Source organism: Pleurodeles waltl, chromosome 9 (genome assembly GCF_031143425.1).
Source record: "Pleurodeles waltl isolate 20211129_DDA chromosome 9, aPleWal1.hap1.20221129, whole genome shotgun sequence".
Taxonomy (NCBI): Eukaryota; Metazoa; Chordata; class Amphibia; order Caudata; family Salamandridae; genus Pleurodeles; species Pleurodeles waltl.
Genome location: NC_090448.1, coordinates 337,331,753 through 337,357,429, shown reverse-complemented (window position 1 = coordinate 337,357,429; position 25,677 = coordinate 337,331,753). Strand labels below are relative to the sequence as shown.

The 25,677-nt window shown below is 45.0% G+C and overlaps 1 protein-coding gene across 1 annotated transcript in view; it reads left to right on the top strand.

Annotated features, from left to right (window-relative positions):
- Positions 1-25,677, top strand: part of BSN (bassoon presynaptic cytomatrix protein) — a 984,265-nt gene that overhangs the window by 75,878 nt on the left and 882,710 nt on the right. Inside the window, exon 2 of the mRNA XM_069206880.1 lies at positions 20,499-20,895. Coding sequence (XP_069062981.1) covers positions 20,499-20,895 — 397 coding nt within the window. The remainder of the gene's footprint in view (positions 1-20,498; positions 20,896-25,677) is intronic.

Below are 25,677 nucleotides of genomic sequence, written 5' to 3'. Positions count from 1 at the left end.
TAGTAAACACCCTTCTTCCACTCTTTCTTCTGTTAGCTGAGGAGCCACCCACTCAGGTTTAACAGTTGCCTGACTAGCCAGGACTTCTTGTGGGTCAGGTTGGACTTTATCAGGGCCATTTTTGGAGTTCTCCCCTACTGGAGCAGAATCTCCTTGGCTTGCTGTAACCTTGGCTAAAGGTTGTCCACCCTTCCTACTCTGTTTTCTTTTCTTCTTCTTCTGGGGCCTGCTTGCATTTACTGCAGAGGCAGGACTTCCAGAATCCTTGGGAGAGGACTGGCACTGGACCAGTTCCTCTCTTGGGCTCTGACTAACCTCTGGGTAGTCATTTCCAAGGAGACAATCAAGGGGGAGGTCTGTACTGACTACTACCCTTCTCCAGCTAAGAGTGCCACCCACTTCTAGGGGCACTAAAGCCACAGGCCTCTTAGTGACCCTGTCTAGGCTAACTCTTACCCTGGCAGTCTCACCTGGGATGTACTGGTTTGAGAGCACCAGCCTGTCATGCACAATAGTGTGACTGGCACAAGTGTCTCTCAGGGCAGTGGTTGGGATTCCATTCACCAGTAGGTGGTGGAAGTGTCTACTTCCCTCTGGAATCTCCAACTCACCTGTTGGGCCCTGTTTCCAGTTGAAGGCTATGAAGACCTCCTCATCTGAGGAGTCATCTCCCATGGCTACACTGGTTACCCCTGGAATTTTGTTCTGGGGTTTGTTTTTGGGACAAGAAGTGTCCTTGGTGTGGTGCCCAGACTGTTTACAGTTGTGGCACCATGCCTTAGTGGCATCCCAGTTCTTACCCTGGTACCCACCTTTGTTTTGGGTTGTGTCTTGGGGCCCACCCACCTGTTCTGGTTTTTGGGGGCCTACAGAGGACTCTTTTTCTTTGTTTCTAGTGTCACCCACTTTCTCCTGGGGAGTTTTTGTAACCCCTTTCTTTTGGTCACCCCCAGTGGAAGTTTTGGTTACCCTAGTCTTGACCCAGTGGTCTGCCTTCTTTCCCAATTCTTGGGGAGAAATTGGACCTAGGTCTACCAGATACTGATGCAACTTTTCATTGAAGCAGTTACTTAAAATGTGTTCTTTCATAAACAAATTATAAAGCCCAACATAGTCACACACTTCATTTCCAGTTAACCAACCATCCAGTGTTTTTACTGAGTAGTCTACAAAATCAACCCAGGTCTGGCTCGAGGATTTTTGAGCCCCCCTGAATCTAATTCTATACTCCTCAGTGGAGAATCCAAAGCCCTCAATCAGGGTACCCTTCATGAGGTCATAAGATTCTGCATCTTTTCCAGAGAGTGTGAGGAGTCTATCCCTACACTTTCCAGTGAACACTTCCCAAAGGAGAGCACCCCAGTGAGATCTGTTCACTTTTCTGGTTACACAAGCCCTCTCAAAAGCTGTGAACCATTTGGTGATGTCATCACCAGCTTCATATTTTGTTACAATCCCTTTGGGGATTTTTAGGATGTCAGGAGAATCTCTGACCCTATTTAAGTTGCTGCCACCATCGATGGGACCTAGGCCCATCTCTTTTCTTTCCCTTTCTATGGCTAGGAGCTGCTTTTCCAAAGCCAATCTTTTGACCATCCTGGCTAACAGGGGGTCATCTTCACTGAGAGCATCCTCAGTGATTTCAGAAATGTGGGACCCTCCTGTGAGGGACTCACTATTTCTGACTAACACAGTTGGAGACAGGACTTGAGGGGTCCTGTTCTCCCTATTTAGGACTGGAGGAGGGACATTGGCCTCCAAGTCACTAATTTCTTCCTCTGTGAGGTCATCATCAGAGGGGTTGGCTTTTTCAAACTCTGCCAACAGCTCCTGGAGCTGAATTTTGGTAGGTCTGGAGCCAATGGTTATTTTTTTTATATTACAGAGAGACCTTAGCTCCCTCATCTTAAGATGGAGGTAAGGTGTGGTGTCGAGTTCCACCACATTCATCTCTGTATCAGACATTATTTTGCTAAGAGTTGGAAGACATTTTAAAGAATCTAAAACTGTTTCTAGAATCTAATTTCAAACTTTTAACAAACTTTTAAACTCTAAAAGACAATGCTAAACAGGGACTTAACACACAAGGCCCTAGCAGGACTTTTAAGAATTTAGAAAAATTTCAAATTGAAAAAATGAATTTCTAATGACAATTTTGGAATTTGTCGTGTGATCAGGTATTGGCTGAGTAGTCCAGCAAATGCAAAGTCTTGTACCCCACCGCTGATCCACCAATGTAGGAAGTTGGCTTTGTATGTGCTATTTCAAAGTAAGGAATAGCATGCACAGAGTCCAAGGGTTCCCCTTAGAGGTAAAATAGTGGTAAAAATAGACAATACTAATGCTCTATTTTGTGGTAGTGTGGTCGAGCAGTAGGCTTATCCAAGGAGTAGTGTTAAGCATTTGTTGTACATACACATAGACAATACATGAGGTACACACACTCAGAGACAAATCCAGCCAATAGTTTTGTATAGAAAAATATCTTTTCTTAGTTTATTTTAGGAACCACAGGTTCAAATTCTACATGTAATATCTCATTCGAAAGGTATTGCAGGTAAGTACTTTAGGAACTTCAAATCATCAAAATTGCATGTATACTTTTCAAGTTATTCACAAATAGCTGTTTTAAAAGTGGACACTTAGTGCAATTTTCACAGTTCCTAGGGGAGGTAAGTATTTGTTAGGTTAACCAGGTAAGTAAGACACTTACAGGGCTTAGTTCTTGGTCCAAGGTAGCCCACCGTTGGGGGTTCAGAGCAACCCCAAAGTCACCACACCAGCAGCTCAGGGCCGGTCAGGTGCAGAGTTCAAAGTGGTGCCCAAAACACATAGGCTAGAATGGAGAGAAGGGGGTGCCCCGGTTCCGGTCTGCTTGCAGGTAAGTACCCGCGTCTTCGGAGGGCAGACCAGAGGGGTTTTGTAGGGCACCGGGGGGGGACACAAGCCCACACAGAAATTTCACCCTCAGCAGCGCGGGGGCGGCCGGGTGCAGTGTAGAAACAGGCGTCGGGTTCGCAATGTTAGTCTATGAGAGATCTCGGGATCTCTTCAGCGCTGCAGGCAGGCAAGGGGGGGGTTCCTCGGGGAAACCTCCACTTGGACAAGGGAGAGGGACTCCTGGGGGTCACTTCTCCAGTGAAAGTCCGGTCCTTCAGGTCCTGGGGGCTGCGGGTGCAGGGTCTCTCCCAGGCGTCGGGACTTTAGGTTCAAAGAGTCGCGGCCAGGGGAAGCCTCGGGATTCCCTCTGCAGGCGGCGCTGTGGGGGCTCAGGGGGGACAGGTTTTGGTACTCACAGTATCAGAGTAGTCCTGGGGTCCCTCCTGAGGTGTTGGATCTCCACCAGCCGAGTCGGGGTCGCCGGGTGCAGTGTTGCAAGTCTCACGCTTCTTGCGGGGAGCTTGCAGGGTTCTTTCAAGGCTGCTGGAAACAAAGTTGCAGCCTTTCTTGGAGCAGGTCCGCTGTCCTCTGGAGTTTCTTGTCTTTTCGAAGCAGGGGCAGTCCTCAGAGGATGTCGAGGTCGCTGGTCCCTTTGGAAGGCGTCGCTGGAGCAGGATCTTTGGAAGGCAGGAGACAGGCCGGTGAGTTTCTGGAGCCAAGGCAGTTGTCGTCTTCTGGTCTTCCGCTGCAGGGGTTTTCAGCTAGGCAGTCCTTCTTCTTGTAGTTGCAGGAATCTAATTTTCTAGGGTTCAGGGTAGCCCTTAAATACTAAATTTAAGGGCGTGTTTAGGTCTGGGGGGTTAGTAGCCAATGGCTACTAGCCCTGAGGGTGGGTACACCCTCTTTGTGCCTCCTCCCAAGGGGAGGGGGTCACAATCCTAACCCTATTGGGGGAATCCTCCATCTGCAAGATGGAGGATTTCTAAAAGTTAGAGTCACTTCAGCTCGGGACACCTTAGGGGCTGTCCTGACTGGCCAGTGACTCCTCCTTGTTTTTCTCATTATTTTCTCCGGCCTTGCCGCCAAAAGTGGGGCCTGGCCGGAGGGGGCGGGCAACTCCACTAGCTGGAGTGTCCTGCTGGGTTGGCACAAAGGAGGTGAGCCTTTGAGGCTCACCGCCAGGTGTGACAATTCCTGCCTGGGGGAGGTGTTAGCATCTCCACCCAGTGCAGGCTTTGTTACTGGCCTCAGAGTGACAAAGGCACTCTCCCCATGGGGCCAGCAACATGTCTCGGTTTGTGGCAGGCTGCTAAAACTAGTCAGCCTACACAGATAGTCGGTTAAGTTTCAGGGGGCACCTCTAAGGTGCCCTCTGGGGTGTATTTTACAATAAAATGTACACTGGCATCAGTGTGCATTTATTGTGCTGAGAAGTTTGATACCAAACTTCCCAGTTTTCAGTGTAGCCATTATGGTGCTGTGGAGTTCGTGTGAAACAGACTCCCAGACCATATACTCTTATGGCTACCCTGCACTTACAATGTCTAAGGTTTTGCTTAGACACTGTAGGGGCACAGTGCTCATGCACTGGTACCCTCACCTATGGTATAGTGCACCCTGCCTTAGGGCTGTAAGGCCTGCTAGAGGGGTGTCTTACCTATACTGCATAGGCAGTGAGAGGCTGGCATGGCACCCTGAGGGGAGTGCCATGTCGACTTACTCATTTTGTTCTCACCAGCACACACAGGCTTGTAAGCAGTGTGTCTGTGCTGAGTGAGGGGTCTCTAGGGTGGCATAATACATGCTACAGCCCTTAGAGACCTTCCCTGGCATCAGGGCCCTTGGTACCAGAGGTACCAGTTACAAGGGACTTATCTGGATGCCAGGGTGTGCCAATTGTGGAAACAATGGTACATTTTAGGTGAAAGAACACTGGTGCTGGGGCCTGGTTAGCAGGGTCCCAGCACACTTCTCAGTCAAGTCAGCATCAGTATCAGGCAAAAAGTGGGGGGTAACTGCAACAGGGAGCCATTTCTTTACAGAAACATTCAAAGCTCTCCCAGGTAATCGAGTCTTGACTCCACATCGAATTTTATAACCAAATTTAGCCATGTGGGATCCTGACACTTTGCCATAACCCCTACTACATTCCAAAGACTCTTCAAAGTTGGGTCTGAGAATTATGCTGGCCAAGCATCCTTCGTCAGCTGCGGGGAAACAAGTGATGGCGACCCACTAGCTAAGGACCTACGGGACGGAGCATCGGGGACCTGTGGTCAGTCATTTTGATCTAGTGCTGGCAAGGGGTTTAGAAATCTGTTAGTTAAGGACATGGCGGGGCACTCCAAAGGCTGCGCTCCCATAAAATTGCGGAGTTGGGGCCTGGGGTACAAATGTCTGTACAAGTAGCCAAACAAATGGATTCTGAAGACCACATCTCTGCCAGGGAGCAATTTGGCACAGAAGACAAGAAGCCTGGCAAGTGAGTGTGTCTTACAATTAATTAGTACTCAGTACTCAGTCTACAGTTATAGGCCCTCATTACAACCCTGGCGGTCAAAGACCGCCAGGGTTGTTTTGGCGACTGTACCGCCAACAGGCTGGGGGTACAAATCGCCATATTATGACCGCGGCGGTAGCGCTGCGGTCGCACCACTGGGACTGGCGGTTTTCCGCCATCGATGTCCCGGCAGTTATAATCCGCCAGGGCAGCGCTGCTTGCAGCGTTGCCCTGGGGATTATGACTCCCCTTCCTGCCAGCCTGTCCATGGCGGTAGAGACCGCCATGGAAAGGCTGGCAGGAAGGGGAGTCGCTGGGCCCCTGCACTGCCCATGCACTTGGCATGGGCAGTGCTGGGGCCCCCAGGCACAGCCCCACCGTGCTTTTCACTGTCTGCACAGCAGACAGTGAAAAGTGCGACGGGTGCAGCTGCACCAGTCGCACGGCCGCAACACCGCCGGCTCCATTAGGAACCAGCTGCAATGTTGCGGCCGACATCCCCGCAACCGCCCACCGGCCCAGCTGGGATGTTGTAATGCGGCAGGCAGGCAGGTTTGCAGCCGCATAGGCAGCCCAACCTTGGCAGGCGGCCTCCGCCGCCCGCCAAGGTTGTAATGAGGGCCATAGTCTTCTCAGCAGAGCCCACCCAAACCACACTCATTACAAACAAAAAAATCACTGCATTCCCCAGTGCTGAAATTCGTATGTTGGCACAACCAGTGACAAACCCTGTTCTTTAGCTGAGTAGATGATTCACAATTAACATCAGATACTTGTGGCAACCTGTCAAAACCACCACATAAGGGCTACAATCGGGTGGCAGAGTTAAAATGGGGAACACATCGTTCATCCTGGACCCCTCACTTGCACCCTGCTGTGCCCACCATAGGTCTGATCACCCTGAACAACAGAAGGCCCACATCCATCGCAATTGGCTGCCAAAAGGGCCCCAGCTGTTGGCTTGATGGGTTGAGTAACCGATGATTCATTTAGCGTAGTGCCAGCAGCTGGAGGGGCTGTGGCCAGATGATCAGGGTGCTCAATGCAAAAAGTCCAAGACTCGTGTATGGGCTGAATTTGGTGTACTAACTATGCCAGGGTAGGGAAAGAGCCACTTCTCACATTACAAAGATAAATAAAGGGAATAGAATTCGACAATGCCAGAATAGTAGACTCTAGACTGAACAATCTTTCCAGCAAGGGGGACAAGCTTTGTGCGATGAGATCTTTAAGTTTGACAGCAACATGGTCCCAGTCAGACAAAACAGAGCCTAGGATGCCCTGTACAGCCCCAAGAGGATCCAGATTACACAAAGGGTGAGGTTGACAATTAGCATTTCCAAGTCGTATTTGTTGGCCTTTTTCCTTAGCTTAGGGTGGGCAGACGCTTTTATTAAAAGCATCAGGCAAGGTACACTCTGGCTACTGATTCTGAGCCAAAGAGAATGAGATAGAGTAATTGTTGATTGTACCTGGGGGGCTATCTCCCCTGGCAGAGCCAACTGGGGAGCCAGCAGGGCTCCAGGTCCACCCTCTATCTCCAAAGAGAGTCTATGCTCTGCCAGGTCAATCTCCTTTGCAATAACTCCAAACGCCTAGTCCGAAAAGGAGTCTAAGGTGGTGCCAATGGAGGCGTCTTTGGCACTCTGCATCTTTGGCTTTCCCATCATGATATTGAGCGTTCCTCTAGCTGTCAAGGGAGAGGACTCAAGTAATTTCCCAGTTGACCCAATCAGCAGCAGGAGACTACAGATGCCAAGGCAAATTTAAGAGAAACAAAGGGCTTATTCAGAGTGATTCCAAGGGAGGCACGTTGAGCAGTGGATGGTCCCAGCCCAGTTTTTTCTGGACAATGACTGACGAAGACGGGCCTGGTCCTGGCCTGGGCGCATGCCTGGGCACGTCCAATGTGCATCCTGTGCCACAGGAGCCATGCGCTGGTTTAGTAAGCGCCTCCTGGCGTGTTGAGTTTGGGAAATGGAGTCAGCTCTGCTCCACTTGCTGTGAATGCCACAGGCAGGCCTCGCTCCCTCATGCTGCAGGAGCCCTGTGCGGCTTTAGCAAACGCCTCCTGGCTCGTTGAATATGGGAAATGTAGTCCACTACACTCGTTGTGAACGCCCCTAGGCAGGCCTCACTCCCCTGCGCCACGGGAGCCTTGCAGTGCTTTACACAAACATTTAAATTTGCATAAAGAATTGAGGATATACTAAAAGAAAAACTTTCACTTTAAATAAAACACTGCAGTTAAAGGCGATCAACAACAGTGTTTCCTTTTCGTATTTCTTCATATTCTTCAGGACAGGTGTCTCTGGTTTCGCTGATAGTTTGTTCATCCATTGTGATAAAGAGATAACAAGAACTTCAAAGAAAAAAAGTGCCAAGTAAACATTTTTTGATGCCTCGTCCACAGTAGCCACCCCAGAAAGACACCTCATTTGGACAAAAATGTCGATTTACATGTAGCATACTAATGTGCTCCTTAATGGGGCTCCCCTAGATATTTCCCTATCTATGTTCTCCATTCTTTAGTGCTTTATCTGTATGCAGAGGATAGCTTTCACATCTGGTCCATCACAGCCCGCTCAGCCCTCATGGCCAGCATGATCTCTGATAAACCTTTTCATTCCTACCATCAACCTCCCTAAAGCACCACAGAGTAAGCCTTTCTAATTGCTTACATTATTTTGAAATGTTCACAGTACTTACTTGTCTACAGGTTAAATGCACCTTCAAGGAGCATGATCCCAGCTGTGTTTCTGATCAATATTTTTTTTCTGGCCATTAGATTTAAGAAGTCTTGTTACAAATAGTCTTTACTTACCCTTGGTGGCGGTGCTGAGTACAAGCATCTGTTGAATACAAATACGTGGCTGTGCTAAACATTTCATGCCAGTCTGAGGGCAGATTATTGTTGACATTTAATGACTTCTAGCGTAGTGTATCAGCACAAAAATGTTATTGTACTAAAGTGAACCACAACTGCAAACAGTTAACATTGCAGATGAAGGAGTGAAGGAATAGAGATATCCATGTGGCACATATCTTTTGATGAGATAGACAGGTTAGGTGTAAGCCTGGCTTCTGGTGTGCCTATAGGGTACTACACTGGGAGAGTGTCATCTTTCATGCTACTTTATAAACTGAGTTACATGTCATCCCATCCACTGCCTATGGAACGTTTACTGAGGCCTTTGACCCTTTCGCTCTTCGAGCTCTACTCTCCACTTCAGCCCATTTTAGTAGGGCCTGACACCAGATCAATACCAGGCTGGGGAAAGGATGTGTGTATTAGTTTTACATTTGAGCGTTAGAGGTTGTTTAGCAACAGGGCAATGTCTAGGAAGCTTCCAGCCAACCTGTTCTTCTTGGTTCGCTTGAAGAGGCCCCACGCTCAAGCCTCCCACCTTCTCAGTTTGGGGCAGCCAGTGATGGCGGATGGTGGTAAGTGTGTTGGTGATTATGGACCACAAGCTCATAAGAGCATATGCTGTAGGTCACTTGGGAGCATCCTAGCAGGGTTATATGGTTTTGGTGTTAAGGAAGATCCTGTTGATACTATCTGGGGTGGTAAAGGCTTTATACAGGATATTGGGCTGAATGTGATTGATTTTAGCATTGTGGGAGACGGCGTGTGGATATAAGAGTACCCTCTCACTAACATGTAACACTTTCCCTAATTCAGACTCCCACATCTCACACAGTCTCTGTAAAGACACATGTGTATTCTCCTGAAGTGTTGTTGATCCAGCTTATAAGCTTGTGGTCACTACCCATCATAAATAAGGTTTTTAAGAGGGCATGTGTTTGACACTTTTCAGTTATGATGTTCCATTTAGTCCGGCAAGGATTAATCAAGATTCTGTGAGTCAAGAATTGCCCCTGTGTATGCTAAACTGTGCTATAACCAAGACAAAGGTGAGGAGTTGGTCTTCGTGGAACCCACAGTGCTTCAGTGCCAAAAATCTCCAATGTGTAGGTGCCCCAATGTTTAGACAAACCCAGTAGGAGAACAGCAGGCACATATGGCATTACATGTGTAGGGATCAGCAAACCCCTGTGGAAGCAGTCCTGGGCTATGTGCGACAACTCAGCCTTTCACAGCCTAGGATTGTGTATGGTAGAAAGAGTATAAACAGGTATTCAGGATACAAGGGGCCTTGCTACAAGCAGGTGTCATCCAGGGAATATCCTCTAAACCACCGGCATACCCATTGTAGCTGGCCCTCCAGATAATAGTTGTCAAAATTAGGGTCCCACAGCCCTCCCTTAACAGCCAGGAGACACAGCTTAGTCAGTGCCAGTCTGCAGTGGCCACTGAGCCATAAGAGTTCTCCAAGCAGTGTATTGAGGTCCTGGAAGAATTTCCTTGGGAGGAATAGCAGGAGATTAGTAAAGTAGTACAAAGGGCAGGGAAGCATCACATTTGTGGACAATTCAGTTTGGCCCAAGACAAAAAATGTGAGGATTCCCCAAAGCATGATTTGGACCCTCAGGGCAAGGTCACCTTGGTGAGGTTCACATCAAGCAAGTTATGTTCAGAGTGATAGATTCTTACCCCAAGTAAAAAAAGCATGTGCCCTTCCAGTTGAGTATCCTACCTCCCATGTCTGTCCTTACAGGAGGATTGTCCAGCAGTCAGAGAGGAAACCTGCAAGACTTAAGCCAGTTAACTTGAGGCCCCAAAACCCTGGTAAACGGCTGGAGAGTGTGGTTAAGTTTGGCGTTATCCATGCTGACTTTCCTAATTTAGAGTAGCATATTGTGCTCATATAGAGATCTGGCATGTCTTTTGTCACATAAAGGAATACCCCAGATGACCGTATGTTTATGCATCTTAACATATGGGCTCCATAGCAAGAGCGAACAGCAGAGGGGATAATGGGCATCTTTGACTGGTCTCTCTAAGAATTTTAAAGGGGGCGGAAATTAGCTTGCTGCTGACTTGGATCCTGAATATCAGATCACTATGATCTAGCTTAAACAGTCATATTATTAGCCTACCAAACCAAATTTGGCTAATACAGGAAACAGGTAATTCCAGCCCCAGGGTGTGGGATGCTTTTTCCAAGTCAAGAACCAGACAGGCCAAGCGAGGCCAAGTCTTTAGAACCATCTCAATAATTCTATGGAGTATTTGAATAGTGAGGGAGGTGTTTCACCCTGGGGCAAAACGATTTTGGTCTTGAGGTATTAGGTCAGGGAGCAACTGCAGTATCTGCCCAGCAATGATTTGTAGTCAGAATTGAGGATTATCACTGGCCTGTATGAGGAAGGGTTGGAGGAGTCATGCACTGGTTTGTGGACAGAAAGATGATTAGGCTTCCCTGAACTGGTAACCAGGTCTCGCTTGCTGCAGCCTTGTACAGTGCAACCAGTTTTGGAATAAGTAACTCAGAGTGTGTCTGGTGGAATTCTAATAGGAAGCCAGCAACGCCTGGTGTTTTGCTGAGTGCCAGGTCACGCACAGCATCTCTGATTATGAAGCAGTTTGGGGCATCCATCTCACCCTAGTGATTCCCGGACAGAGAAGATTGGGCATGAATATGTTCATGCTTAACAAGGCATGCCAGTAGCCTGCTCACCATGTTCGCCTCTGAGTTGGCTCTGGCAGTGTATGCATGCAGTGTAGTCTCACAGCTCATCTGCTCAGGTAGAGCAGAGGGCTTTGTTCTTGCAGCCTTGAATGCGTCCTGAGGACAGGATGAGATACCTCATTGTTTTCAATTTGGAGCAGGGACTCCTCTAGCACATTCAATCGTTTCTTCAACATTATACCTTATCCCATCATAGAATTAAATCAATGACCTCTGTTCACCACCTTGAATGCTTCCCATTCGAATGGTGAGGAACAATCCGTGCTGCAGTTGTTTTTTAACTAGTTTACAGTTGAGTGTTGTGGAATGCTGAGTTCCAAGCACAGAGTACTGCAGCCACTAAGTAAAAGTGGGATGATGGAATCTTCCCAAATTCAGTCCAGCTGGCAGTGGATTATGGTCAGAGATGATTATTCCAAGATAGTCAGCTTGTTTGAAAAATGGGGAAGGTTGATTCAGAGCATATTAATGTATCTAGGAAGACACAGAGATCATCTAGAGGCGAGTAGAATGAGTAGCTTTTATCGCCCAGGTTACGTAGCCTCCATATGTCAGCCAAGGACCAATGGTATAGCAACGGGATAGTCCTTTAGTATTGTGATTCATGGGAGCTTGTGGGAGCGGAGGGTAGAAGGTATGGAGCTTGACATCTAAAACACAATTAAAGTCCCCGACCAGGAGCCAAAGTATATTTACCAATCCAGGTGTGGCTCCTTTAATCTGTTTAGAAAAGCGGCCAGCTCCAAATTTGGAGCATAGACACTCCCAACAGAACTGGGTTGCTGCACGTCCATCTCACTGCCAAAACATAGTTTTCCTCGTTGTCCAGTGCTATGGTGTGAGGTTGAAATAAGGCCCCTGCTCTTAACAAAATTACGGCCCCCCAGCATAAGCAGAATAATTTATAGAAAAAACCTGCCCTTTACAACACTTTTGAAGTCTTGCCCCTTCTGCCACAGCAATGCTGGGCTCTTGAAAGACAGCGATATGCGCCCCTGAGTGTTTAATAAGTGTGTTGTGTATGGTTACTCACGGACTGAGGAGGGTGAGGTTAGTTGGCCATGTCGTGATGATATCTGGTTAAAATAATTTCCCTATAGGATAACTCAGCCTGCTCCACTGCTTGTTCATGCTGTAGGGGCTGTTGCTTCGATAATGCATTATCCAGTGACCTAAAGGACCGTCATTCCCAGTCTGTGAAAGCAACAGTGGTAACTTCAGTACATAGGGCAGAGGGCAGACGGCAGACGGTCCCCATATAAACAGTTAAGTGTACCTAGTCAACATTATGGTTGGGTATGAAGAGCAGACAACAATAGAAAGATCCCCGCCTGGCCCCAAACATGATGGCTGGTCAAGGCCTTGTTCCTCAGATTTTAACCCTCGCATTTGCACTGCATACTTTGTCCGGAAGAGATTATGGAACAATGTACCCAGGAAGTCACACTGAGCCAAGAAGGGGCTTACATCTAGTGTGAACTAACCAACTACCAGCTATCTAGGGTTGAGAGCCATAGCCCACAAGCCCTTTTTACACGGCCAGCCAAACTATGAGGGTGGAGCTTGCCCACTGGCCCCAATGAATGCCCCAGCTACTGTTCACCACTGGAATTAGGATAGTGCAGGATAATGTCTCTACACTGGACACATATGGATTGTAGTGGCTCCAGATCGAGAGCTCCCTCACAAGGCATTGGCAATCTTGCTTGTCACAGCAACGACCCTGGCAGGTTGCTGGTTAGTAAGCTTTTTTTAACAAGTCAAATTTCATGAGATTTGGGAATAGAATTCAGCTAATTTATATGAATTATTTTCAACCGCAGTGCGCTGAAGCAACTGAGGGCATGAGTTCTCCTTCTAAATGTAATTCACATATCACTGACAGCAGAAGTAGGCAAAATGCAGGTAGAAATATGTGAGCTGTCCAGAGACAGCTGCAAAATTACCAGCCCACACGTTTTGTAGCATAACATTTGGGCTGTTTTAATAGGCTGCCAGCAACCAATCAAAATAGTCATAACTAACCTCCCTGTTCTGATTGATTGAAAGATTCAATGTGTTAGCTCCTAGTAGCCGATCTGGGCAAATCACACTTCTCTGGATTGCTTTTTTTGTGGTCCAAGGGAGGCACAGGTAGTTTTAACAAAAGTTTGTGTGTCTCTTCAGACAATAAATCTACATGTTTCTTCTGTTTTGCTCATGGACACTTGTGGGTAGAATGTTCTCGCAATTTCACTATCTGTGCAGTGTAAACAAAAAAAAAACAGATTTCACATGATTCACATTTCAGCAAATCATTCTGCCCATCACTATGACGATGGGAAAATACAGTAAATTCCTAAGAGTCTGTTTTTGTGATGAATCAAGAGCCAATATTGTGTGACATATGTCTAGAATGTGACTGTCTGCCAAAATAGATAATGATGCCTCTTGGTTTAGAGCTTTGAACTGCTGTTGATATTAGAAACATTTTGTGATTTTGTGTCTTCCGGCCTTGTCTAAAGAGGGGAGGGAGGTGTATTTCGTACCCCCAACACCATTCCATCAGTGGGTTGTATAATGTGTGTCCCGCAGTTAGGGGGAATTTTAAAGTTCCCCTGCAATGCCCAAAGATACGTATGTATTATTACCTCCACCCAGGTTGTCCAAAGTATTTGTTCTTCCCCATTGTACTCTCCAGAGGCACGGGAAGCAGCATTTTTATTCACTTGCCTGACTCAAGGGCACAAGGTATGCTTTGTGTTTTCTTGTCCAAGGGCAGCGTGTAACATCTAGGACCCCTTACCCAGAGGAGGGGGCATTTAATGTCCCTAATGCCTTGCCCAAGGGAGGTGAGTATTTAGGGCCAGATGTAGCAAAGGTTTTTACCCATTCTTAGTCTATGGGAAAAAGTGTTCGTACATATGGCCCTTAGTCCCTAACCCCTTTGCCTAAATGGCTTGCTCATTTGCCAACAGTGCAGAAGGATATCTGTCCCAACCCTCATGCACTAACTCAAAAATGAGGCTGAAAGATTGCTGATACAGCTAACAACTATGTTGCTGCTGCTCAGTTCACAGCTACAAACAGGGCAAAAGACGGATGTTAGATTCCCTAGGTTCCCCTTGACCCATACACAATTGAGGGTGTAAATGAGGGCCAAGACAACTTTTCCTTGGGCTGATGAGGAAGTGAGAAAAGAACACTAGGGCAGCAGTCAGCTGTCTTGGATGCTGGGCAGTTTATTAACAAGACAATACTCCTCTGCCATTATGCAAACGTTTTATGTTAGTAGGATGCTGATGTTCTTGAAACTAAAGTAGAAATATTTATCTGTAAAACTAATGTTATTCAAAACCTTGACTAGCTCTAACTCCGATTCCGAACGAGGTTACAACGTCCCGTTCTATAAGTAAAAGCTATGGTGTCATTTTTTTATACTGTAATACAACAATCAGAATTATATATCTCACACTGATATCACTCAAGAATGTCCTTATAATTCTTACTACCTTAACTGTTATATGTGCATAGTAAAAATAACAATAATCTTTTGAATTGATTAAAGTATCCTGCCCATTTGCAAACATGCAACAGAGTGTATAGTTCTGTCTTTCTCTGCTATGAAATTTACTGCCGTCCGCCATGAAATGTACTACTGTCAAGAGCAAAAACATGCGTTTGTAAGACAAGAATGGGAACGGAGCACTTCCCAGTGGTAGTGGTGTAGGGAAAAAAGTATTTAAACAGGAAAAAACTTTTCCTCTGGAGAAACCGACAAACAACTACAAGTGTAAATTCACTTTGCCCTTACATTTCCGCATGCCGGAAAGTTTCTGCGCGTAACGTTAATTTACTAGTATTTTCTGGGTGATAAAGTTTCCGCAGCTGTTTGGTGAACATCCGCGGACTTATGCGTTTGCAGATGTGTTTGTGGAACTTAAATTTATTCACACAGAAATACCACAAAACTGGCAGAATTGACATATGGCAAATAGCGTTTGCCATGCAAAATCCAAGCAATCCTGAATCTATCACTCCAATATGTTGTTTAAAACATGTGTTCAGCCTGCGCAAAACTGCCCCGATTTTCAAATGTGGACGATTTTAAGCTATTTGATTCGCTTATGGTGGGGGTCAGGGTACATTTATTTTAGTGTTCTTGCATATTTTCTGACCTTGTTCGATTTGCGCTTCAAGTTGAAGTTCGGTACTCAAATGGCTTTGTGTATTGGGTAACAGATTGAAGCTTGATTTGTGTCCTGATGCTACGAAAACACAACGCTGTCCCTTGCACAGCACTACCTCTGCTGGCAGACAGAAGTACTTGCTTTCTGCAATTTATTTCAATAAACGACCTAGATCTAGGCTTTTATTGCAGTCTAAAAATACCCAGCACTGTAGCTGCTTAGAGGCTTTACTACCGATTCAAGATTTATATTTTACAAAATAGGCAGCTTTTTTCCGGACGGGATGGGATCGTTTTCTTTACTGTTTATATGACGTAATGTTCAGCTACTCTACCTTCCTGTCGTCTTTTTTACGTAAAATAACAAATCGGGTAGACCATGAAAGTGCTGCCTTTGTAATAGTCGTAGGCAAGATTTCCTATATTTGTCGTTCCTTGCTGTTTAAAGTCCAATATACAACAGTATGTGTAACAGTGAAAACATTCATTATGAAAAGTAATTACGTGGTGACCTAGAACCTATCATTTAAGTGTAATTATTCCATGATCCTATTTTGTGAAGTATATTTGAAAAAAGTATCTGCAAAAAAATGATCCTGTTCTGACATAATCATGTGACCCACTGACAGATCTCTCTGGAAAGACACTGTGATAAATTGAGTCCGAGGCTTGGACGTAAATAACTTAAGTTCGTTATGTAATGTTCATTTGTAAAGCGCACTCTCGCCCGTAAAGATATCCAGGCACTGTGTGTGTGCCTAGCCCTGCCTATGATAGATTGGTTAATTGACAAGCCAGGTTTTCAGCATCTTGCCGAATTTAGGAAAATAGGAGGAGGCTCTAACATGGAGTGAGTGGAGGTTATTCCATGCAATGTAAGACAATGCTCGTCCTCCTGATCTGGTTCTGTGAATGTGTAGAATGTGTTCTAGTTGGAGCCCTGAGGAGCAGAGGTGTCTGGGTGGCTGGTGTAAGAAGATGCAATTGTTCAGGTAAGTGGGGCCTAAGTTGTGTAGTGCTTTGAATGTGTATGTGTGAGGAGTTTGAAGTGAGTGTGTTTGTGTTTCGGGAATCAGTGGACCTCCCAGAGGTATGGAGTGATGTGAGTTTTGTGTGGTAGGTTGAGATGGAGTCTGGATGCAGAGTTCTGGATGGTTTGTAGTTTTCTAGTGAGTTGCTTCATGATTTTGGCATAAAGGGTGTTCCTGTAGGCCAACTTGCTGGTGACTAGGGCACTAGTGTTGCTTGGGAGCCATTTGAAAATCTTTGGCAGCATGTTCAGGGTGTGGAATTTGGATGTAATGATGACGTTGACTTGTGAGGTCATGTCCAGTTTGTTGTTGATGATGATTCCAAGGATCCTAGAATGTGTGCTGGGTGTGGGTCTGACTTTGCCTGGCACCATTTGTAGTCCCACGGTGGGGTGTTCTTGCCAAAGACAACTACTTCTGTCTTGTTGATGGAGAGTTCAAGACATTTGGCTTTCATCCAATTAGTGCTTTGGTCATGCAGGCAAAACTTGTTTCTTGTATTGGGGGTCTTGTCCGAGCGGGAGAATATGATTACCATGTCACTGTGATGTTCTTATAGACAGAATTGTTTTGAACATAGTAAAAAGGTGTCTGTTTGAATGCAGCCTATATTGAAGATGGATACTGAGATACATACTTTTGAAATAGAAAACTGTACATGTCATAAATAACTCATATACTTCAATGTCATGGTAGCTCTCTTCTGTTTTCAACATGTGGATGTCAGTTCCAACTAAAGGGATGTGCTGCAAGCTGCATCATTTGCTTTTTAATAGAGCTTTGAACTTCTGGAACCACGCAGTTTTATGTCAGAATATTATACTCATGCAAATCTTCTGAAAAAATATTTTGTCTTAAATATCCTTTAAAAAATATCATACTATTGGATGTAGATTCTCTTGTCATTAACTCCAGCATTTTGATGTATCTGTAGAAAATGTTAGGACATGATATTTATTCCAGAACAATAATCTTACAATATTCTGGTGCCAAAGCCCGTGGTTGTACATCATACCGGGGCACGTCCTCTTCCTATGCGATTGCCTGGTCCCTCGTCTTTTTCTTTTTTTCTTCCATTATTGTAGATCATAACTTGCTTCCCCTGTACTCAACAACATCCTACTATGGTCCTCAGACTGCATTTTCTCCAATTGATTTTACTCTTTTCTCACTATCTGCTCTCCATTTCCTTTAGTTGCTTTAATTTATGCTGCACAGTCCGGTTTTAAACCTATCCTCTCCTTTGCTACTTGAGGCACTGACTTGCACTACTTCAACGATCTATGTAAGGAACAGTCAATTGGTGTATGCCAGTGCTGTTTGTCCTTCCATAGGTAGGATGTCCTTCCAGAACAGTCTAGCATGAATCAAGCAGTACGTGGACAGCTCTCTCTCAAAGGGATGTTAGAGTGTCTCATTTTCTTTAGGAAAATAAGTGAAAAGTTGAGTCTTAAGGGTCGAAAACCGATTGTGGAATTACGCACTATTTTTGACAATAAGGCATTACATCTAAGTCCACAACCCAGATGAAACATACCGCATATTGGCCCTACATAATCGATGATGCTCACTATAAGGAGAATGAAATAATCTGGTTGCCCAACCATTTTCTTCCTATTTACATGCTGTGTCAGACAAGGACAGGTAAGCGATGCCAAGAAGCTGCCATGCACTGGCCACTTGAAATCCTCCCCATCTCATTGTCAAGGTACTACCATGTCATTGTCAAGGACCTAATCTGCAGTTACACCTGGGGATTGAGTTAGTCTCTTTTGGACACAGTACTGCTGACCCTTGTCACTGTGATATCAAGCACGCCTCGCATCTTGGGATATACAATGGGTTTTACTGTCAGCTGGTCGAGTGACACTGGGTAGTTCAACTGTGTTCTTTGAGCACCCTCTGTAACTGTCCCAGCCTGATGAGCCATCCCACCCCTGACTCCTCCTCTGCTGCAGGACACTGGAGCAGAAAAGGCTGTCAGAAGAAGCTCTGTTTCAAGAGGATGCAAAAGAGTCCTATCCTATCTTCCAAGTGCTCATACTCATTACCAATACCGACTGTCTGTTTCCTCAGGACTCCATCACTAGAAAATTCTCATCTGGCTGTGCCCAGTTTAGAAAGAGATTTGAGAAGGAAGCCTCTGGCATAACAGATCTAAGAACTCAACCTGTCAGACCAGTAGCAGCTTAATCGTGAGTTATCCATTTTAATTAGATCCAGTCTCAGAAATCACCAATATGCTGATGTTCATCGTCAGTTCACGGTTGTTCCTGAAAGCCTTGCTTAGCAAGCTAAAATAAATGAAAACTGTACCATCTCCCTCAGGCTTGGCTCTTCTCACGTCCTGCTAACCCAGAGTGCACAGTATGCCAAAACAGCTCCCGTCAGCCCTTTGTGGCTAAACTCCCCTTTTGGTACAGTTGAAGTAATTTCTAACTGCCCCTCTAGGTCCTATCCTGGACAGATTAGAAGGACCATTTGGGATGGACATGCCTCTAGTTAAACTTTTCAAACTAACCTAGTAATATTATTCCGTGGTAGCAAATGCCTAAGAAGTACTTCATTGGTACTGTAAAATGACAAAAAATACCAGTCTCTTCATGGACAATGAGGAATGACTTATGTCGAGCTATGTGCCACTGCTCTCAGTCTCAAACATGAGATGAGTGGCATTAGGCTTGTTCTGAAGGCTGAGCAGCTTCTGCTTTCAAAAAGGAGGCAAATATATTACTTCCACGGCTTGATTGGAACAAAAAGGGTGCATTCTGAATCTTAATGAACACTCCCAGATCCTCCCTAGGCAAGAGTTCATAATGCTGTCTTTGACCTATGTTTTTGCAGTCCTGTACAATGACAGCCTGCCTGCAGTAGGCCTATGTGGTGCTCACTTTAATGTGTCTATTCCGAAGGAACACAATACCTATACCTCGTGATGGAAAACCAGCAGTTTGGCCTAAACATCACTTCTGTTCACCATCTCCAATGGACTAATTTTCCAAATCTCCAGAAAGTCCTGTGTTACTCCTACCAGTATCACAGTTTCATCTAGCAGAGTGTAGCCTGACATGACCCTTAAAACCATTCACATTATTAGGGTACAGAAAGCTACTGAAGATCCTCCCTGATACGCTCTTCTGCCTTGAATTTCCCCCTTCTAATGTTGATAGACCATCCTTCCTCCTACTGGCAAATAATGCATTATTGGCCTGTTGGTTCCACTGTCAGCTTGTACAACAGGGTTCCTCCATGAGTAGGAATCCTCTACTAAGCTCTGCTTGCTGCTACTTACTGTCCCAGTGTCCTGGGAAGAACACTGGAATCAGTAGATAACAGGAACTATAAAGGTCACAGAACAGAAGTCACTATAACCTTGACAGATAAACAGACATTTGTTTTCCTGCTTACTGTACTGTACTGTTCTAAGTTAATGGTAAGAGCACAACGACTGAGAGCTTTGCGTATCTTTATGATCATGTAATATATACGTATTATTTCCTGCATATTCCTGCATGTTTTTCATATTAGTTCTTGACATTGTGACTTCATCATTAGATCACAGATTATAAAATGAATGATTCCCTTTTTTAGATGTCTAATTGCGTACATCTATTAGTAACAATTCTTTACTATTGCCATTTAAGTCGTGAAAAAGTTCATAATTTGGTTGAACAACTCGTATATAGGCTGGACATAGCAAAATTGCAATCAGACCAGCATACAGCTGTGCCCATTGCAGAGTGACTCAGACTGCTGAATTGGATGTACGATCGGTGTTTCTTTAAAAAAACGTGGATGAACAAAGAGGTTTTACTCTTATCTTTTTCATACATGCGGCTAGAGGGTGTAAACATGATCTGTACTTAAGTTTAGAATTTGAGTATTTTCGAAAATGTATGGTTTTGTTAAAAACACTGAAGTCCAGTTATTGTGTGCACAAATGCTTAAATGTTCTATTCCGAACACAAAAGATAGTCAAGTTAGTAAAGTATGATATTGTTACCTTTATGAGGCCTTGGTTAATGTTAACCCACAGACTTCCATTATCAACATCGACAAAAATAAAACCCTGACTTGATAGAACCAAATGGGCAAGAGAGCGCCTCTGCTTGGGAGAAGGGACGTGTCCGTGTATTACCTACACATGTGTGCCTGTTGTCAGTCTTCCAAAGCTGTATAACACAACTATAGAAGCAGTTCGGGCCACCACTAGGCAGGACTGGCACAAATAGGTTGTTAGTGTGAGAATTCATAACTTGTAGTAATGAAGGTAACATTGTACTCTTTGCTAAATTCATATTGAATTTATGCTGTTTTTTCAGTGCCCCTGGACGACTGGATCACATAGAACGCCTGGCTGGACAAAGATCAGTGCCCCATTCTTTCAAACAATCTACATCTAGCAACGAAAGCACAAAGGAGTTGAAGAGCCATGCACCACCTAGTCAACAGGCAGATGGGCCTAGAAGAACTCTTCATGTCGACAAGATACAGAGATCAGGACGTTCCCCCTCTGCATCCCCTGACAGAGGCACAACGCCCACCTCTCCGTACTCCGTTCCACAGATTGCACCTCTGCCCAGCAGTACAGTCTGCCCGATATGCAACACAACCGATCTCACCTCCTCGCCGAACCAGCCAAACTTCAACAGATGTACCCAGTGTCAGAAGGAGGTGTGCAATCAGTGTGGATTCAACCCCAATCCTCATCTTACCGAGGTAACTACTGCTTACATTCATTCTAATTGCTTCTAATTAAGTACCTAAGCAAAGGTGATATGGTTACTAAGGGCCTGAAAAATATACACTGGATGAAGAATGAATACATTTGTATACTTATAAATCATTCAAAGTGTCCACTGACATTTGGCATTAGTGTAAAAACTATACTTACATACATGAAAATCCATCTCCTCATTTTAAGACAACCAGTTGTGAATAACAACAGAATAAAATGAGTTCCTAGAAATAAGAATTTGGTAACACGTAAGGATTGCCAGAGCATCGAATCCGTCCATTTCTTCCACTGTTTGCCTTCTTACAAATGTGACTCCTGTGTTCTTCCTCAGCACTTTGGTCTTGTTGGTTCCTTTGGTACATTTTAAATTTCCATCACTTTTATTTCATTTTAATAATTGTTTTTGTAAAGCACTAGGGTGATTGGAGGATACTTAGTAGCACTTGTTAAGGAGTACGGTGCAGCAGAGTGCAAGCAGCCTACCTATGAAGCCATTTTAGTAATTCTGTACAAAAATCTTGATGAAAGTGGTGGGATTTCAGGTATTTCTGGAATTTTCTGAACTCCACCTTAAGTTCTGAGGGAGAAACCTTGCCTCTGTAGAGAACTTCTCCCAGACTATTTGTATCTCAACAACAAATTGGGATGACATACTTGGAATTCTGGCCTAGAGGTGGATAGGCATCCGGGGAAATACCATGCAAAGCCTGGGGGACCAGGCAGACAGATTTGATTTTTAAATTTTGTTTGATTGGCAGACAGTGTAAGGACCTCAAAGATGATTTGGTGTGATCAGATCGCCTGAGTCCGAGAATGAGTTGCACTCTTTGCAGTTTGGTTACTGTTTTTAAAGAGGGGCCACCGTAGAAGCCATTGCACTGAGAGGGCTACAGCAAGAACTAGAGAGATTTGAGTGTGGGTCTGTAATAGACAAAGCATTCCTCCGAGACGGTGGAGCCAGAAGGGCTCATTACGAGTCACAATATCCACTTGTGTAGTAAATGATAATTAGTGTTGCAGGTTTCATGTTATTTGTTAACATTTCTTCCTCATTTGCCTATGTTTATATTGTTTTTATTTTTTATGGGTATGTATCCAAATGTATTGTTTCTCAGTGAGTTTGTAATCAGTAGTTCTGTGCATTAACTTTACTGCCTCACAGTTCAATGTAGTATGGTTTTAGTGCAGTAAGTGAGCGCATAAAATAAAGGAGTATACTCACTTGAAAACGTTAACATTGTATTAATTGCACGCATAGACATATGTAACTGTATAGGCCTTAGGAAATCTCATTCCTTTTCAGGTCGAGAGGGCAAGCGCTTTGAACTAATGTAAGTCTTGTGGGCTTTTAACCACAACCACCTCATGCCCAGCACTTTAATTAATTCATGGGCTTGCTTCTCAAAAATCCTTTGTAATTATTGGTAAATGTTTTACGTTTGTCCCGTTTTAGGGTGATTTTGTTACCGCCTTGCAGACTGACCCTGTTACATGTATAATTGCACGAGTGCCGATGTGTTTGACTGTGAGCGAACTTTTTTCTTTTGTGTCATTCCTATGCATGGAACCAGGAAACTCACCCCAGGGGTTGAACAATAGGGTGTCTGCTTTACCTCCATGTGTACAGAGGTGGCTGTGAACTATTCATCCTTGCTTGTTGGAGAGCCGGTCTTTAATTGTTATCCATTCTCAAGTAGTTTCTAATGTTGTCAGCATACATGTAATAGACAGTATTGTATATGCTACAGGATAGGTGTAAACAGTGCCATTTAATCTTGCTTTAGGCCGCAGATTAAATGACAGATTTTAGAGCCGAAATAACCAGCTTTTAGCTAGTCAGATGTCGATTTCGTCCAATAAGAGGTTAATATGACATGTATAACGTTTTAGGGAAAACTCCAGACATTAGTGAGGTAAGTAGTTGAGCCCTTTAAGGACTGGCGAGGCATAAGTCGGTAACAAATTTATCACTGTAGATTGCTTCTCTCAATCATCAGCATACAGTGCCTTCAAAAGTTGGGTTACCACTTGGACTTTATTGTAGTGATAACCAGTAATTTTGTATATTCACAACACAAATTTTATACAAGTTGTCTGCCATGTTTAATTCTTCCTTGACGGTATTTTCTTCCAGTCCCATTTTCAAATAAGTCTTTTGAGCAATGCAGGTGATGCGGCTTGTACTGTGCGTGTTGCATAACATAACTAAATGGATGTCAGTGGTTCTTGCTTGTTTGAGCAGGAACCGTAATTCAGTTTTTAACTGTTTTTTTTCTGTGTTTTTTAAAGTACACTTCAGTACCAACCCCTAGAGTGCATGGCCTTTGGAGTCCGTCCCTCTACCGGCTGCCTCGACTGCACCCAACCCAAAGCAAGCGCACAATCCCCACTGCTCAGAGTCTTTGGCTCGCACCCTGGCAACGTTTCTCTATATATTTTTATCTCTCACTCTCGCTGTCCGTTTAAACCATTTGTAAAGGTCAAAAATTGAATCCGATCTGTGATTTTTACACAAGATGGAAGCTGTTAAGGACGCAATTGTGTTTTGAGTCACAAATCATTTGCTGTTTTCTATGTTTTTTTCACAATATATTATTTGAGGATTCACTGCCTTTGGGTCCACCGTCTACTCTGAGTCAGACACTAGTAATAATGGCTTTCCTTTGGAATTTTTTTCCTCTGCACGAAAGTCGCATTTTAAAATCAGTTTGTTATTTCCAAAATGGCAAAGACTACAGAGACCTTCTGTAGCCAATCATACTTGTCTAATGTGAGAAAGTGTATTACTAGTTGGGGTGGTTGTGAGATATCACAATGTAATAATGTCACTATTCTGTATGAGATCCAGTTACATTACCTTAATTTAAACCTTAGCCCAGTCCCGGGTAGCTGTGGCACTGCACAAAGCCAAACCGCCAAGTTAACACTCCGACGGCCATGGCGGTAACAATCGCCGGGCTAGAGACTACAGTCTCCAGTCCAGCGGCCGTCACTAGGCCACCCATGGCATTTTGACCCCGCCTACTGCCATGGTTTCCGTGGTTTCTGTACTGCCACGAAAACCATGGCGGTAGGCACTATGCCAGGGAATTCCTTCCCTGGCACTGATAGGGCTCTCCCCTGCCCCCCTCCCATCCCCAAAGTCCTCCTCCACCCTTCCTCTCCCCCAACCCCCGACATATACACACACACATGCACATACATACACACCCATACACACACGCATTCCCACAGTCACACACGCATGCAAACATTCATACACACTCACGAACATACATCCAGGCACACACGCAATCACACGACACAACATGCACGTACACACACACACCCATTCATGCACACACGCATTATGCACGCATTCAAACACAGTCACACACACCCCCACACACGCACACAGCACCCCCCACCCCCCTCTCCTGTTGGAGAACCCGACTTACCTGCTTGCAGAGGGTCCTCCGGCAGGAGACGGGACACGGCGCTGCTGCCAGCAGCAGCGTCCAGCAGCAAAACACCACCAGGCCATACCATGGCTCAGGATACGGCCGGCGGCGTTCTGCTGCTGTGGTGCTGCTGCTGGCAGCAGCACCACCGTACCGCCAAGACCGTAGCCGGAATTTCGCCAGCCTTCTGGCAGAATTCCAGCTTCTGTCATAATTCGGTGGACGGTCAGTAGCCACAGCAACTATATGTTGCTGGCCGTCGCCGTGGCAGTAGGCGGCATTTGCCGCCAATCTTATAATGAGGGCCTATGTGTTTCATTATCATAATGAAAGCTCCTAAACCACTCTGCAGAGCTTTATCTTTGTCAGAGCCACTAGAATGAAGTGGCACAGAGGAACAAAGTTATGCAGCAAATTGCATAAGTTATACCCCAAGAAATGCAACTTACGTGGCACATTCTCTGGCAGTATTATTTTCGTCCATGTGAGCTAGTAACATATCTGGTGAAATCTGCAAATTATGTGGCAAATTATTCGTCAGATGCAGTAAATCCATAAATTATGCTGTAAATACTACAGCCAAATAATCGTATCAATCCATAGGCCATCACCCGTGGGCGATGTTTTATTAACAATTTATTGATGAAAGGTAAACAAAACCTAAACATTGTAATTACATTAATTGCCCATCACTAGCTGCACTTTCAAGACAACAGCAGCTTCAATGTAACTGCTATAAAATAAACCTGAAATATAAAAATACATAAAAGTCAGCATGTGTAAAATGGTCCTATTGTGTCATCTTGTACTGACATCATTTAGGAGTTGGCAGAGGTCACAGCTGGGACCCCTGAACTTCGCCTTGTGACTCCTGGCATGATCCCTGCAACCCCCGTATTTATGACGGGCAGCAAAACTTTTTGTTAGCTCGTCCTGCAGTCCCGTTTCTGCCTGCGACCGACTCACGCTTAGGGTTGGGGTCTGTTACTAACATGTGGACTAATTCTCGGACATTACCAGAGTGTGACTAGCATCCGATTTCTTCCAGGCGTGCCCTATCTGCTCAAGGAATGCCGAAGACTGAACCAGACACTGGAGCAGTGCTGCTTATAACATCACCTTCCATCCAGAGTTCTCAAAAACACAGTACTGTCAGGCTGAATGAAGTCTACTGTTGTGCCGCCTGCATGAAATGACTGGCTGCTGAGCCTTGCAGTTGAATACCAAGGGTATGGGAGTGAGTAGCCGAAGTAGGTGCACAAAAGAATAACCCTGAGGCATAAAGCTGCACAATTGGATGGTATACAGTGAGTGTGTCTTTAA